This window comes from Populus euphratica, unplaced genomic scaffold, assembly GCF_000495115.2.
Source record: "Populus euphratica unplaced genomic scaffold, PopEup_1.0 scaffold1185.1, whole genome shotgun sequence".
In the NCBI taxonomy this organism is placed as follows: Eukaryota; Viridiplantae; Streptophyta; class Magnoliopsida; order Malpighiales; family Salicaceae; genus Populus; species Populus euphratica.
Window position 1 is genome coordinate 24,254 of NW_011501039.1, and position 17,415 is coordinate 41,668.

General features: G+C 35.3%; 2 protein-coding genes across 2 annotated transcripts; both read right to left on the minus strand.

Annotated features, from left to right (window-relative positions):
- Window positions 1-3,410: 3,410 nt before the first annotated feature.
- On the minus strand, window positions 3,411-5,044 carry LOC105117123 (probable WRKY transcription factor 11). Its single transcript, XM_011014678.1, has 3 exons — window positions 4,281-5,044; window positions 4,005-4,130; window positions 3,411-3,894 (listed from the first exon to the last, which is right to left on the minus strand). Exons 1-3 carry the CDS (start codon window positions 4,877-4,879, stop codon window positions 3,714-3,716), a joined length of 906 nt encoding a protein of 301 aa, XP_011012980.1. The 5' UTR covers window positions 4,880-5,044; the 3' UTR covers window positions 3,411-3,713.
- A 4,905-nt stretch (window positions 5,045-9,949) lies between these two features.
- Window positions 9,950-16,879, minus strand: LOC105117124 (uncharacterized membrane protein At1g06890-like). The gene is made up of 7 exons (XM_011014679.1): window positions 16,266-16,879; window positions 15,514-15,665; window positions 15,189-15,394; window positions 15,012-15,105; window positions 14,136-14,302; window positions 13,858-14,028; window positions 9,950-10,569 (listed from the first exon to the last, which is right to left on the minus strand). Exons 1-7 carry the CDS (start codon window positions 16,354-16,356, stop codon window positions 10,296-10,298), a joined length of 1,155 nt encoding a protein of 384 aa, XP_011012981.1. The 5' UTR covers window positions 16,357-16,879; the 3' UTR covers window positions 9,950-10,295.
- Between the last annotated feature and the right edge of the window lie 536 nt (window positions 16,880-17,415).

Sequence of the window (17,415 nt, forward strand, 5' to 3'; positions counted from 1 at the left end):
CGAAGACACATCGAGAACGACAGATTAATAGAAGTAATGCAAGTTGCAACCAAACTAAGAGAACATAGACATTAGAAGGACGAAATGCGCCTTCATCACACATGAACATGGCACAGATGGCTATTGCTTTGTTCTGTTTTGCTGCTGTCGCTGTCTGCCCATGTTAGTTTACTCAAGTTAGCTTTCATCCATTCGTTCATGTTCTCTGGTATTAAAAAAGCACAGGGCAAGGTGGTGTTTTCTTCAATCAAGATATTAAATTGTTTTACTTTTTCACCTCTTGGCAGTTAATTAAGAGTGTTATTATTGATCCCAGCAACTCCTCCTCCTAGCTTCTTGTACAATATTCTCAAGCAATCATCAATGGGTTCCTGACATGTTTGAAACATTCGTATACGCAGAGATCATGAACTTGCAAAACATATAGCCTCAGTTTCTACAACTTAAATCATGATCCAAGCGCAGCCAATGAGAAGAAATTAAGTGAATTGTAGGTCTACATATTCTTTCGGCACTCATAATTCACTGGATATATATATATATAGTGTGAATGATTATCGTATCTCTGCCAATCATAATTATAACACAGGACCCCTCTTTTTATTGATAGAACAATTATTTTTGCTATAAGAATCTTGGAAATTCAAGGAAGGAATGAAATTACATGTTCTGCACGAAACATTCTGAAGAAAAATGGAATATATTTCTTAAGAACTACATATGACACGTGAATTAGCCTCAGCCATGATACATGAACTTCAGACAACTGATTTTTGTCACGAGATTAATTACCAAAAGAGAGGGAGAGGTAAGATTTACTTTATATATCATGATATCTTCATTGCCTTCAGTGAAACCCATCATAGTGAAGATGAAAAGAACGGTTGCTTGAGATCCAAACCTAATAATAATAATAATAATCTGGTGGAGGTGAGAGACAAAAGCTGTTGGGAACACATGACAAATCTTATTGATTATCTTTGACGGGATATGATGCAGTGGTTAATACATGACAAATCATGGGGCTAATTTAGTAAATATAATTATTATCAATCGACAATCAGCCAAGACACGTGAAAGAACCCTCTTGGAACCTTTGCTTCTCGAGGATGCGAGGAAGAGGAATCCCAACAAATATTGCAAGTATTTTGGCTATATAATTAAGAGAGATTTAAATCTAATTAAGTATTTGTAATTATTATTTTATGATAAATCCGGGTGTATTAATTTAATCTCTTTAGTGTAGCATGAGTGTAATGATTTCCGGAAGAAATTAATACCTTGTTTATTTTTTTTATTTTTTTTCCCTTTTAAGAATGGATTTTGATGCAATCAATTTGTCCATTAATAAACTCTGAATATCTAATAAAGAGGAGAGGGGGCAATATATTAGAAGAAAAATCGAGTAGTTCTTGTGGGCTTTTTACCTGGCATGCATGTGGCCGTACGTATGCACTAACATGTTAAATATATTATGCTTGTCCATGGAAGTGCTTTTACAGACAAGCTTGCGTTGTACTAAGGTCAATGTTCAGAAAAGTTATTCATGTCCTAATTAATTCAATGGCGTGGATGTTTTTCAGATCTGGAATTCAACACCTCGCTTCAAGCTTTAAGAGGAGGTTATAATCTCTCCTCTTTCTAACTACACTTGAAAGGTGATGGTAATTAATTATTAATTCTTGAGATATCAACCAAAATAATAATTAGATTTTGTTTTTAAACTATTATTTTTGAGTTCCAATCATATAAAACAAGAGAAAATATAAGAAATAATCTTCACATAATATGAAATTGTAAGTGCTTATTTCATTGGAAAGGATTTAATCTCGTCGTGTAAAAATAACTTCAATGTAATTGATTATTTTTTAAAAAATGATGAGAGGCTGTTCTTAGTTTATGAAAATAGTTGGGAGGTCCATTAGCGCTTTGGCAGCAAAAGAAAATCCTTCCAGGTGCGATGTTTGGAACAGCAATATAGATGGATTTTTAAGGTGTTTCTATTGAAAAATATATCGAAATAATATTTTTTTTAATATTATCATATTAAAACGATTTACTTTTTAAAAAATCAATTTAAAATTAAAAAATTCAAGATTTTTTAAAACTAAGAGTAGGACCAGTGATTGTCTAGATAGTATATAAGATCTTGAGTTTAAATTTTAGTGGTAAGCATTTAGGTGAATTTTATTAAGTTTCTTAATACATCAGGCATATTTGAAACCTAATCTTAAAAGTGAGTTTTATATGAAAAGATATTATATTAGTGTTTTTTATATTATATGCTGATATAAAAAAATTAATCTAAATATATTATCTTAAACAAAAAAATATTTGTAAAAAATATCCTATACAAACTAATTTGAAAGGATTCCTCACCGTGGAATTAAATAGAAAGAGGAGGAGGAGACGGGTGGCTATACAAAGCGGTAGAGTGACGATATCCAAATTGGTTCAAAGAAGGCGGGTAAATAGCCCATCCAATCCTCAAGGTCCAGTATTATTAAGCCCAGACAACCTTTTTTAAGGCTCATCAACTTTGGAAATCCATTACCACTTAAACTTCGTTAGTGGGATTATTATTATTATTATTATTTGACATAATAAATGGAGGATTTGGTGTTTGCTCCGTGCATGAAACTCAATTTTCAGCTGTCACCGACATGACATTAGTGTTTAGAATTTTCGTAATTGATTGATTTTTAAAATATTTTAAAAAATATATATTAAAATAATATTGTTTTATTTTTAATATTTTATTTTTTGCATCATCAAGCCAAAACGATTTAAAATTAATTTTGTAAAAAAAAAAATATTTTTTTAAAAAAAACGCCCATCTCTTCTCTCCACACCAAGGGCATCCCCAGCTCTTTAATTAATTAATATATCAAAATACTCGTATCGTTGTTCTTTCTTTCTAAATATTTAAGATTATCTAAAGATTACATTTCAATTAACCACAATGAAATTAAACCCTTTCTTTGACGCATTACAAATATTGATATATGCATGTTGATATTTAAAAATAATTTTTTTTTAAAAAAAAAAAACTATTACGAGATAGTCAACTTTCTTATACTTTTCAATGGTTCCGACTCGTTGATCCATTAATTTATACACACTCGAAACCCCCGAAGACCCACCACTATTCAAAACCCAAGAAAGCTAGGGCATCCAATGAACGAAGAATAATCGTATCCTCTTTTTTCATAAAAAAACAAGGAGCATATGTGATGGGTGTCGTCGACCAGCAGCGCCTCCATAGCTGTCATGGCCCCAATGCCTGTAAGTTCCATTGACCTTCCTCTGACTAAATGACACTTGCAAGATATTCTAAATCCCACCCACGTCTTTTTTTACCTCTTCTCCTTCACTCCAAAGATTTCCATCCAAGAATCCAATCCCATATCTTTAAAAAAGAGCATGAATTAATTAATGATACCGACGAATTTTCATAATGGTTCTTTTCAATTTCTGTTCTACATTAACCTTTTTTGTTTGTTTACACAAGATTTGAAATCCCCAAGCCACTTGCATGTGGCCCCTCATTTCTTCTTTCAATTTTTTTTTTTTTTTTTTACAGTCTATCAGACCTTCTCCTTCTCCGACTCTTCTCAAAGACACCGTCACGGCCAGAGAGTCCGGGCCCTTTCGCTACCGTCTAAGACGGATCGTCATTCACCACGTGTCCATCATTGGCTTTTCAGCACTTCTCATGTTGAGTGAAACACGTGTCGCATTGCAGCACTCGCTGTGACGTCTTCCGGTAACGGAGTATGTGAGTGACGGTGCTCCCCCTCGTAAGTCACAATAAGCATGGCCGAGTCATCTACGGCACGCTCCACATGCTTCCTTGCTGGGCATCCTCTAACACTGCTACACTTGTAATACCCTCTACACAAGAAGAAAACGCAAACAATTATTATTTGACGATCATAGACTGGGTCAAAAAAGACATAAACATGATTAACGGCGGATGATTAAGGCATAAAATAAAATAATACCTTGGGTATGGTGAGCCCTTGATTGGCTTTTGACCATATTTTCTCCATGAGTACTCATCTGCTGGTATGTCGGCAATTTTGGAACTCACGGCAGGCACCCTTAGTGTCCTCTTAACCCTTGATTTCCTAAAATCACAAAAACAAAATGAAATCAGAATTTTTAGATTCCATCCTTCAAAAATTCCTAATAATATTCTGAGCTTTGTTTGAAAAAACAAATTACTATGTCCTTCCGGTTCGTAATTATCATTTATTCCTTGGGTATATAATCGTTACCTTCTTTTGGAGCAATGACAGCTGCCACCGGAGGAGATCTTTCTGGCGGAGAGGGCATGATCTTGGCATTTCTTGCGGTGGGTCGATGAGAGAGGTGGTTTTCCGGTAGATCGCGCTTGAGTTCCGAAAAGAGAAGAGCCACCTTGTTTCCCATTAGAGACACTCCCATCAGCTGTAACAGAAGACACGAAGGATGAGGTAGTGGTGCCAGAGCTAAGGCTATCCTTTGAATACTGACTACCCAAAGACAGGTCATTCTTCGACTCAGCTTTAGGGGGGCTATTACTGTTAACAAAATCAAGGTTTAGTTTTTGAGGTTCTTGAGGGACAGGTCGGACGGGAACCGGGTAGGAAGAAGGAGAAGAAATTGGTCCGCGTCGAAAACGGGCATGACCGGTCCGGTTCAACATGGAGATGACTTGCTTGAACTTAGCGACGGTGAAGTTTGTGATTTCTCCGCAGTCAAGTTGGTGGCTTTGTCGAGTTCGGTTAGAGAGTGCAAGGATCAAGTGCTCCATGCTCTCAAGCCCAGCTGATGCAGCTTCGTGTATAGCCATCTGATCTTCCATCTTTGAATACCTAACTAGATCCACAGCCATGATGAAAGACGAAGAAGAAGAAGAACAAAACCCAGCACTTGAAGCTAAAGAGAGAGGACGAAGATGAGGGGGTGGTGTCTTGTTTTAGAGGAGGAGAAGATGGGAGATGAGAAGAGGTTTATAAAAGAGAAATGAAGGGATGCAAAGTCAACATGGAAATGTCAATCTAAGGGTGGAGAATGGTTAGACTTTTTGCATGAGAGAGAGGGGGACTTGTAAGAAAAGTCTGAAACGAAAGTGGCAGGTGGTGGGACCTAGCGGTGTAATAAAAAGAAAAGAAAGGTTAGGGGGAAATCGAGTGGTTTGATGGTGGTTGTCACGGTGGTGGAGGTAGCTTTTGATTTTTCCTAGACTGGGGGATAGTCAATGGTCATAGTGGGTGACAGACTATCCATGCACATGAGATAACACACACTTATTATTTTTTAATAATAAAAAAATAAATTTATTTAAACTTCAGTGCAAACACAGCCCAGACACTAGAAAACTGATCTAGAGAGTAATATTTTATTTATCTTTAAAATTGGGTTGACAGATATTTGAGTTTTGGTGATGGCTAAAACATCTTTGAAGGCAAGCTGACGGAGTAGTGCTTATTAATTCATCTAATTTACAAATGAGAAATTATAAAGTCTCCTGGCTAGCTTGGACTTTTAATTATGGGTTTTAACAAGGTGAGTACTGGCTAGAACATCGTTGAAATCAATGTATATTAAATTATTTATATTCTTATAATTATAATGATCGCTAATTGCTTGTTTGGATTTTAAATTATAGTATAATTTTTTTACCCGTTAAATTTCGAGTAGTTTTGCCCCCTCTATTCATCCAATGTGTGACTTCATTTAATTTAATAAACTTATATTTTTTTAAAAAAAGAAAATTACCAGTTAATTTAACCGAGGTTATGTTTTTATTGTTATAAATTTCTTAAATATTTATAGCTTTAAATTATTTTTATATCCTAAAATTGAATTAAATTTAAAAAAAATAAAAAAATTATTTTCATACATTTTAAAACTAAAAAAGCTCTCAAAAACAAAAATCCTTCAATTGTACTTGAAAAGAGAGGCACTATAGCATAAAAGTTTGTAATAAAAGTCAAAGAGCTACTGCTAATAATGCGTGGAAAAAGATGAACTATGTGATGATTTATGTTATGGTCAAAGACGTGCCTTTACCTTGCAACGAGGAATTTGATACTTTCTTGTCTGGATGTCAGCCTATCAGTTGAGAAGTTTCCTATGAACATTTGTTTTCTCTTTGTGCACATACTCATGTACACGTTACAATCCAAACACTTTGTTTTCAGTTGTTGGATCTAACTACATATTTCAATACCAAACAATTTCTTTAATTAATATCTAAGCAGACAACGTTGTTTTTTTATTTTTTATCTCTCCCATTTATTTTTTATTTATCTCCCTCGTTTATTATAAATACTCGGTAATTATAGCTCGTGTGTGTTAATGGAGCTTTTAAATAATAATTATAGCGTGACTATTATTAAATCGCTCGTGTGTGTTAATGGAGCTTTTAAATATACACTTGTTGTTTAATTTGATTATTATTATTATTATGAAATAAATATTTTTTAACATATATGAAAATAAATGGATTGGATGTGATTTTTCCTTAATTGGAGAACCAACTTGTTGACTTTTTAAACTACAAAGACTAAATTATAATTCACTCCTTGATCAAGCAAGCAAACGGGGTATTAAGGTAAAGAGACAAAGACAAGTCCATGGACACCGAGCAAGCAAAGGGGGTAATAAGGCAAAGAGAGGATACTTTAGTGGACAAGCAAACGGGGGGGTATTAAGGTAAAGAGACAAAGACAAGTCCATGGAGCAAGCAAACGGGGTATTAAGGTAAAGAGACAAAGACAAGTCCATGGACACCGAGCAAGCAAAGGGGGTAATAAGGCAAAGAGAGGATACTTTAGTGGTGGAGGGTGTCGGGGGAAGCCTAATTAATCCATGGAGGTTTTTGTTTGACTTTTTGTTTTTAATTAAAAAAAGAAGGGAGAAAATGAAAAGTAAAACTGTTGACCCACAATTCAGATTTTCAACTTGGGATAGCAGGTGGAATTTCCAGCCGTTGGATGGGTTTTTGTTAGATCCAACGAATGAAACTCTGCAATGGTTCAAGCAATAATGATTTCTGTTTAGGTCAGCGCTTGAAGGTTGAGTAATTTATTAGCAACACACGTGGCGAAGAGTTTCAACGCCTACCAGACCTCGCTGGAGATTGCGTCAATTTCTGCCATCCCCAACGTTTCAATATTCAAATGGCAAGGCAAGGCTCCTTAGGGCATGTATCGGGGCCCAAGGGACCAAACTCTGTAGCGTACAAAATTGACATGAACCAACCCTACAAGATTTTAGGGTTTGTTTTTAACAAAATTGTGGATAGGAGGAGCCTGGTGGCTCATGTTTTTTTTTTTATTCTGTGCTCAAAATGGAATGCCATGGCACTCAGGGAAGCTCTCCCACCGCATCCCATTTTTGTTGAATGTGATGCAGCGGCAGTTTTGTTTGCAATCAAGGATCCAAATCACAAAACTAGCTGATTGGGACTTCCCTCCCATTGTTGCAGATAACATTTCTTTGCTATCCTCTATGCCTAATGCCTGGATACCATACTACTCTTGTTAGCCAGGCCAATTGTTTTTGTTGAGAAAGGTAAAATTGTGATTTTATATTTAAATCTTTAGTAAAAATGAAAATAGAGATACTATAAATATAGCTATAATAATTCCTCTACCATCCTAGTTTCTTTTAATTAATACGTGGTAATGAAAGAAGCAACTATGGGGGTGGGAATTGTAAGAAAAGTGGATGAGAAACAGCTCACTAACTTAATTTAAATTTGTATAAGATCACTCGCATCCATATGAGAAAAGGATTTGATTCTCGAAGAAATGCTCAACTTGCAATGCGCCTTTCGTGCCACAACTAAATTTTTATTTTTTAAACAAATCCTTATTTAGTATTCGCTACTTGTGAAGAATGTTGGATCAGAGGTTGCGCCCACGTATTTTGTTTGATTATTATTATTACATCATGAATTATAAAATATACTAAAATGCTCGTTTCTGCTAAGATAACAGGGTGGCTAACTTGGTGCTGTCTTCTCTTCCATACAGTGTTTTCCAGATTTAAATCAGCACTCTTCTTAGTGATGAATTTGCTGCCTTGCATCATGGTAATTAATTCCCGCAGCTTGTGCTATTTATGAGATTGATAGATTTTCTCTAGTGGGAAACCATTCTAGATGCGTGAAGCTTGGAAAATATTGGTATCACATTCGACGTGCTCTGCTGTTTCTAATTCCTTGCATCCATGCCTCAGTTAACGAAGAACATTGTTGCCACTGCCTCGTGAGCATTCCTTTACCTTGTCCTGATCAGGCCGGAGTCGGTGTTTGTTTTGGACCTCAACAGGCAGCAATACTGCTAGATAACGGAAGGTGAGAGGTTGAGGTTAACGCCACTCTGCTATGCATTTGGAACTATTCTTGTATTTCTGCTCGAGCCTATGTTTTGTTACTTCAGGGCAAAGCTTTAAGCTCCCAGGGGATTGTGTTCATAATAATGAAAAAGACACAGGTCTACAATTAAGTTACAGCACCACATCTCCATTTTCGGGAACTTTTTAGCATTCGGGGCTCGGAGAAGGTACGTTGATGGGAATCGCGGGCGGCGTAGAGAGAGCTTCTCATAGAAAGAACTGAAAAAATCCATCATTGAATTTGGAGAACATTTGTTACAATATGAATTTTCAATCTTCAGATCAACATTTTTGTTTCTACACAATTCAGTTCTTCCATTTTTGCCTCGCCAGTGGCTATTTGTTTTTTCTCCAGGCTGGACTGGTCTACCAAGATGCCTTCTAGCCCCTGTCCTCTATGGCTTTGTGCCATTCGTAATCTTGGACTTGATCCATTTTTGTACTGGAATTCTTTATGCGGTGGGGAAAAAAGTGCCTTCGCATGTAAGGCTGAAAGCAAACCCTTTTTCTTAGTTAAAAAACAACTACGGGAAGATTCATGAGATTTGTACGCCTAAAAACCTCGTTGGTAAGTGGGCTATGAGGATTTGTAAGGTTTTTCTTGCAGTTGATGATATCTAAGTTAGATAAATTAATATTAATATTTTATTAAAAATCACATTAATTTCATAATTATTATTCTTAAGCAAGACTTTTAATACAAAAATAACTATTTTATAATATAAATTAGTCATTATAAAACACATCCAACTAACAAAATTGGGTGTTAATTTTTTAAATATAAGTATTATTATTAAAAAAAAATGCTTTTAGTGTCAACATAGTTCTTTTATAATACAAATTACTCGTTATAGAATACATCCAGTTAGCAAAATTGGTTGTTCAATTTTATTTTATTTAAATTTAAGCATCATTCTTAAACAAAACTTGTAATGTGAAAACAATTCTTTTATAAAATTAATCACTATAAAAAAATATCCAATTAATAAAATTGGGTGTTCAAATATAAAAGTAATAAAAAAATAAAGTAACACACAAATTAATCATCTAGTATAATAGAAAAATAGAAGCAAAAATCCTTTTAGACTGAAAACTGTATAATCTATAAATAGTGTTCGGTTATCGTCACATGACAAAAAACAACAAAAGATTTCAGTTGTTTCTTCATTGCCTAGTTTTTCTGTCTATTCCACTGTTATTAAGAAATCATCCATGAAGAAAGATCATGCATGCCTAGTAAGGAGGAACACCGTCTAAAAGGGATTTCAATTTTCATACTTGAACGTCATGTTTGATCGACATCTTTATAATTCTTTCATCTTTCTAGGAACTGAGTTGCCTTCAGCTGTACATCAATTGGTATGCTGTCAAGCCCAGCATGCAGAAATCAAGTCAAAGGAAACTCGTAAATGAGAAAATGCAAGACCCAGAACATTCAGGTTAGTCAACCTTAGCTAGAAAACCCACATTCAATAGCATCAGTTAGGGTCCCGTCTTCACATGAAGATAGGTTGATGCATGGAAAGAAATACCTTCCTCTGTGAAGGGTTTTGACTTTATGCAAGAAGAGCTACCACGGAAATAAGAACCAGTAAACGGCTGGTACAGGTAAAAAGAATCAAAAACAAACTACAATAATCAAATCAAGATATTTGTGTAATTAACCAAACAACTTGCCTATATATACAATGTTGGTCCATTCTTAAGAGCAGCATCAGCACACAAAGCCCTTAGGATGGGTTACTTCAAATTTATGGTCAGCTGACTACTCTAGAAGTCCTCTAAAAATTTAAACAGAGAGCACCTTGATTTGAAACAAATTATAGATGAAGCAACACCTAAGTGAAAGAAAAAAACCTGTTGTTGCGTGTTAGCCAATAAGCCATCTTCACCGAGATGAGTTACACAGATTCTCCACCATAGCCATCATGGCCATCTCCATTTTCTTTACTCAATCTGGATTGTGTGGAAGATTTGCTGGGAGACGATTTTCCTGTTTGTGGCTTTGGATTGTGTATATTGAGGTATGTGTAACCAGTCATGCCAGCAATAGCCATAAATGCACCAGATATACTGGTCATTCCTGGATTGGAGCCAAAGATGCAGAAGTTTCCAAGAAGCACAACACATGTTTTGAATTGACCAAGAACAACATGTGAAATAGCAGACGTCGCCCTGAAAATTAAATGAGATGAAATGAATGAGAACCAAACATCCAACTCGAAATCCAACAGGTAGATATGTCCAGTTTATTTATCATAACTTCCTCTTTAAGATTTAGCAAGTAAAATAATATTAACTTAAAGACATAGCTGCGGACTTCCATTCTTCAAGTTAGTTCGCATGGTGACATCTTATACATACAAGGATACAGCAAGACAGAGCACACAACAATATGAACATATAGCAATCAGCAGCCTGATTGTTATTTAGGCATGCAGCATTGAGGTTGAAAACTGGAGAGGTGGCATTGTATAGGGCGGTTTTGAGGAACAATCATTAAGATTGTTTTAAAGGAAAAGACAGTCTTGTTTTTCTCTCCTCCTAAAACAATTGGACTTATAACACTACCCTCTCATTTACTTGCATCTTACAGTTAGGACCCTTTACATTGTTTACTACTCTCTTGATTGAATCCAGTTCAATATCAACCTTGCACTAAATTTTTAAGCAGGTACCAGTTATTTTTAAGACTGCGCTTATTTGACACCCTTAACGATTTCCTAGCAAAAATTGCTCTTGTAACAATTTACCTCCTGTTTGTAACCTCATAACTAACAAACACTCTGGCTATAGAATCTATAAAATGTAAATTAATCAATACAAATACAAGCAGAACTGAAAACATATTTGCTCTCAGCATAAAGACAACACACAGTGAAGGGATATCTTGTTTTCCTGGTTATAGTCAAGCAGTAGATTTCCGGTCAGAATTCAGTAGTCATAAACTGGTTTTGGAGAAGACGGCTCTTTGAAATCCAAGGTCAATGAGAGTAAAAACATAATTTTAGCCTGAAATCCTACTAATAGAAGCATCTGGTCCAAGAATTCCACAGATGTAACAAGCTTTAAATTTTTTTTATTATGAATTATCCAATGCTGCAAAGGGGTGGATTTGAAATTTTGTTAGCTTATATTAGTGCAGATTTCATAGAATGTCTGTGTTTTGAAATTTACCTCACCTTTTCTTCCAATTAAATCAATGTTGCTCCTATGCCTATCAGTTTCACATCTATATGATCACATGGTACTTGTCTCTTCAAGAAGATTTAAGAAAAAGATTCTAATGCCAAAGTGATAAAATTTAGCCCCTGTTAACTCTTTTGCATTTTAACAAACACAAAACACATTAAGCATTCTGCAACTACCAACAATGATGTCAAACTTATAATACCATTCCAAGATCAATGACCTCCCAACCCAACTGTGTAATCATAATCAATGAGCCAACGCAATTAAGGGCCTGCTAAAAAAATTTTGTTATATGCTCTCATTGTAACAATGGGGCATAATTTCAGACACCAAGCCTCACAACTCGAGTAGATTTAGAACACAGCTTAACCAAATGGTCCAGCACCCTTTTACAAACTAGCAAGAGGTTTAGAACTGGCTAGATGGATCATTTTCCTGTATGCAATTATGTCATGGACCAAGCGTCATGTCATATTGTTTTTGGTTTACCTCTTCCCTTCTTCACTCCTATTATCTGAATGCAAGAACACTTGATCACCTGATTATCCGTTGGTATAAATTGTAAGTGGCCAAAGAATTTTAGATACCCTTCCTTTAGTTTACCTACAATAGGCACCACTCTACCTTCTCATGCATGTATTCATTAATTATGCAATCATTTATTGTATTTCAAGGCATGTACTAACGTTCTCATCTTGGCTATGGTAATTTTTTATGTTTTTTATCAAGATACTGTTTCCTGACCAACCAAAATTGCTACATAAAGCAAACACTCTCAATTTTTTTAAAAAAAAATTCACCTCAAGGTATACTTGACAGCTTTAATGGCACAAACCATTCCTCGCAACAAGAAACCATTCTCTAGTAACCAATAGATAATTGTACTACCCAAATCAAAATTGCCATCTTATATGTAAAACTTGTCCTAATCACTTACCCACCTTTAGAGCATCATGGGCAAGTCTGGTTCGCATTCAAGCCCATGATTGCACAACCACGAACAGATTATGCTTTACATTTGCCCAGATCTCGAGGCCAACAACAGGCTCTGAGAACATTCAAGAGCTAATCTCATTTTGCATTCCTTGTTTAACTGCAATTTCTCAAATCTTCAAAACAGATTCCATTTTGTCCATTCTCAATATTTATGGCACTCAAATAACCCAACAAGAACAATTTCTAGCATCGTCCTCTTGGCCCTTTCAGCAATATCTTTATCTGAAATGTCAGAAAATGGAAACTGCAAAGCATTCTCTTAAATTGGAGTCACAGCTTCCTCCAGGGTTTTTCTAGAATCTTCTACACCTTTTCTCCTCCACATCCCCCCCCCTCCCCGGGTTTTCCCCATCCCATTTTTGTCCTTCATGTATCCACCAAAACATGATACTCCTTATTTTATCTGCCTTTCATCACAAGAAAATATGGAATCCCTGCTCATGAAAGAACTTAATTATGTGTTCTTAGGCCTGATGTATCAGTAGATTTACAGTTATCAACAGATTTGATGTCTAAGCCTCAGAAAATAATCTTATACCAATTAGCAAAGCATTTCAAGAACATTTTGGACAGATTAAAGTAAGAAACATCCTTATTCTTTGATTTTGTAGCAACAGTGCAATTATTATAGTTTTTCATATTTAATTACGTTCAAGTTTTTATTATTATTCTTGCTTACTATAGAAAATTCACCAAAACCTAGTCTAAACAGTAATCAGGAAATGCACAAAACCAAGTCATGTTTTTGTCAGAATTAAAACCAAGTCAGGCTACATCTGTCATTCATTATGAAAAATGGTAAAAAGTGACCACAGAAATGGAAATAATGTCAGTAAGAAACCAAACAGATATGTTTGTGTTTGCAAAAAGGCAATAAAATGAATAAACTGGGGAAGAAAAAAAGGTAGATATTAACAGCAAGTTCAATTACAATAAACCTCCTAGGAGAATAAAAACTTTTCAGCAATTTTTTGAGAATTCCCCAATTATACCAAGGTTGCAACTTCGGTTCTCAAATTGAGGACAAAGGACAGTACTGGATAAATCACTAGATGCCAGTTCTATAAAAATGTTGAGTTTCTTTCCTTCAACAAAGAAAGTGCAAAACCATTAAAATGGGGAATTCTCACCCAAGCAATTGAAACTCAACATCCTACAACTATAAATCATAATTAATGTGCCACAACTGAAGAGGTTGAAAATACTGCATTGGCAACCATGAACAGAACAGGCTGAGGCCTGTGACAGTAAAAAGAATGAAGAGAGCTCGCTTACCCAAGCGCCAAAGCACCAGACCACTGAAGCAAAAAGCCAAGAACAGCAGATGAGAGAATCAGTGCTGTGTTTCTGAAATTCCAATCATAGGAGAAGACACCAGGGGGGTCGAAGAAAGGAATCAAAGTAGCAAGGAAAAACAATGTAATTGGTGTAGTCTTCCACATTAACCTGTTAATTGATTCACAAGTCATGTAAGATGGAAATGCTATTGGGTGGTAAGGAATGAAAAAGAGGGGAGTTACAACGAAAAACTTTAAATAAAGTCTGCTACATACGCCAAGGCTGTCCAGTTCTCCCGCTGTTGCAGAGTGGACCAGAGAATCTTATTGACTGCACTAGGAATTATCCATGCCAATGCTACACAAGCACCAAAGAGGCTGAATTGCAAATCAGTTACTGTAGCCACAGCAACACCAATAGAGACAACTGTAAGTGCAACCACCTGAAAGATTTCATAGAAGAACCCAGGGGATAGTGTCAACTTAAGTTATGTGCAGAAATTAGTCACTCTACACTCATTAATTCCCACCTCATAGAAATGCCATGTACAAGGAAACTTCCAGAATCAACTTACAAAGCCATTTATGGGTACTCATTCAATGCATGATTTTGAAAGTACATTTTAAAGATGATGGTTGACTTTAAACAAAATAAACAAAGAAATTAACACTTGCAATTATATTCCTCCTAGAAGGTGCAAGTTAGTCCTTCAACAGGTAAACTAGAAGTAATGGTACTCATTTTATTGATGGAAAGTATAAGCTCAACATGTACTTGCCATTCAAATCAACTACCAAAGCAGATTTTAGTCTCACAAAGGTAATAATGATACAAGACTACAGCATTTATGAGCAAGTCCACTTCTAAAGCCCAACATATCATGAAAAAAATGTTCATTGATAGACCATTTCTCCAAATAAAGTGGAACTCCAAATGCTATCCATATACGAGTCCATGTTGATACTTTCTGTGCCACTTTCAAAATTATAAAGCACTTCACACATGAATGATCTTTCTCCCACAAGTCAATCAGTTGAAAATGAACAAGAGAAAGATCAATGCCTTCATATTCAGATTGTTTCATCACCATAACAAATGGTAAAGCCTATTTTTGTGCAGAAGTGCTTAAACGGGTATGAGCAAAAACTTACCTTGGAGAAAGAAACTCTCTTTTTAAACCATATAAATTCTGCTAAAACAATCGACGGTGTAACAGCAATCTTAGCCATCTGATAGAAACCAACACTGCAAAAAATCATGAAACATATTAAACATGACACTATAAACAGGACTACACAATTGTGGAAAATGGGAATGCCATATTTGACCTATTGTATTTCAGGCTAACATTAGCTAGGCCAGTAGAGAGGGACATAACAAATCCAAGAGTGAATAAAGATAAACGAGTAGATTTGGACGGAGGAGATCCAGGAAGTACAGAGAAAGCTTTTAAAATGGCCATCAGTGCCCAGCTTAGTAAATAGTGAATAAAACTAAGACATATAGGAAACTGGAAGCCAACTCCTTGAAGCACCTGCCATGAAAAGAGAAAAAAAGTTAAATCAACTCAAAGAAGCTTCTACTTTTAGCAATAAAAAGACGCTGTTTCAATTAGATATAGCAATACACATTTGCAAATGTTAGAATACGAACCCATTTGTTCATGAAAATAATACCAACAGCAACCAAGAAGTTGAATGTAAGTGCAAGGACAGGGCCACATGATCGTTTCTCATGTCTCTTTGTGCTTTCAGAAAAGCGAAATCTGCTAAATAAAGACGACCGCAATTCTTCCAAAGCTCTTCCTGCATTGATGAGCACAAAGATGAAAATGAGGATCAATCGACAAGCAACTGTAACAAAAACCTCCACGGTTTACACGGAAAGCTACTAGCCAATGAGCAAAGCAATCACCTTTTGTGAACAAAATGATAAACTAATTAACCATATCTTGAGCAGACGAGTGGATTTTAAATAAAAAAAAGAAAAAAAATTCATTAACATTTAAAGTTGACAACAGTGAAAAGCAAATATATAATGAGCAAAATCCCATATTTTGAGCAGCTAGGCAGGCAACTCTACAATCTTTCAGTTGTTTTTCATCCCTTTCGAAAAAAATAATCAAAATCAAAATCAGCCACTAAATTAACAGGGATAAGGAGCTACAACCCATATATATAACAAGAAAAACCAACCACATACTCCAAAAACAGCAATTGCAGCAACTAAATAATAGCAAAATTTACATAAAAAAACTAGAGAAGCCTTGCTAGACTGATTCTAACATAAGCTAAATTGATAAATTGAGTGGCATGAAGCAATGCAAATCAAACAAAGAAGGAAACTTCGAGAAATTTAAAGAAAATAAAGAAATGGGGTCTAAACAAATTCCTTAAAAAGTTTACCTCTTTCACCAGCATCACTGTCTTTCCTCTTGAGTATCTTCCTCACATCTTTCCTTCCTAAGAAATTCAAAATTTCACGGCTATAGAGCATCTTTCTTTCACTGAGCAACTCAATCTCCTGTGTTTTCAGTCCAAACTGCTACCACTTCCTAATTCTAAACTCACAAAAAACTGCTACCACTTCCTAATTCTAAGCTCACAAAAAACAAGTAACCCGTTTCTAGTTTTTGATAACTACGAAAAAGAAGCACACTTGCGTATGCAAGACAACAGCCAAAAACTGGAATTTAATTTTATATAATAATTAATAGAAAACTGAAATGCGGAAGATACAAAAAAAAAAAAAAAAACAGAGAGAGTGACACGTGGGATACAAAGAGGGCGTTGATAGCGGAAATTAGAAGCTGAAAGAGAGGGAGAGAGGCAGGGAGGGGGAGATTCAAGAAACCAAGGTGGTCTTTTGTTTCTTTCTCTCTCACATTCTTAATCACACCGACCAAGCAGTGAAAAGGTAGTGAGACCAAGAGTGTCTTCCGTGTTTGCCTGTCCGCGTGAAATCTGATTTGCCTTTTCTTTTCTCCTTCTATGTCTTGCCATTTTTCCTTGGGGCCTGTTTATCGCGTCTGAGGGCCTGTTTTGCGACGTCGGCCGTGTTTTTCAAATAATAATAATAATAATTTTTTTATTTTAAATTATTTGAATATATTAATATTAAAAATAAATTTTAAAAAAATAAAAAAATAATAATATATGTCTTAAAAAACACAAATAAAAAACACAAATGCCACCACAAGCATAAAGCAAACTAGTCAAAGTTTCTTGATGGGTCCTCCACGGAATTATGCCTTGCATGCCATCCCACCCATCACGGCAGTTTGCATTGACTGGTTTCCGACTGTTTCCTTAATTGAAAAACTACAAGTGATATAAAATATTATCAACCCTAAACTTTAATCAACTCCTAAATTGTGTGCTCATATTAAAGTTTTTCCAAGTTTGAGTTTGATGCAAGCCATCCCCATAGCATATTAAGAAATTATTTGTTTACTTATGATCTCATATGGGATTGAAATCTTGGATAATAATTGGAAAAATAAATCGATTTACAAGTTAAGTTAAATCCCTAAAAGTATAAGAGAGAAAGGGGGAA

Excerpts from the sequence above, each read along its gene's own strand:
- LOC105117123 (XM_011014678.1), bottom strand. The coding sequence starts at position 4,879 with ATGGCTGTGGATCTAGTTAGGTATTCAAAGATGGAAGATCAGATGGCT. Across the intron at positions 4,131-4,280 it reads TGTCATTGCTCCAAAAGAAG|GAAATCAAGGGTTAAGAGGA; the intron begins GTAACGATTATA and ends TTGTGATTTTAG. Across the intron at positions 3,895-4,004 it reads AAGGGCTCACCATACCCAAG|AGGGTATTACAAGTGTAGCA; the intron begins GTATTATTTTAT and ends CTTCTTGTGTAG.
- LOC105117124 (XM_011014679.1), bottom strand. The coding sequence starts at position 16,356 with ATGCTCTATAGCCGTGAAATTTTGAATTTCTTAGGAAGGAAAGATGTG. Across the intron at positions 15,106-15,188 it reads GTTAGCCTGAAATACAATAG|TGTTGGTTTCTATCAGATGG; the intron begins GTCAAATATGGC and ends GATTTTTTGCAG. Across the intron at positions 10,570-13,857 it reads TCTGGTGCTTTGGCGCTTGG|GGCGACGTCTGCTATTTCAC; the intron begins GTAAGCGAGCTC and ends TTTAATTTTCAG.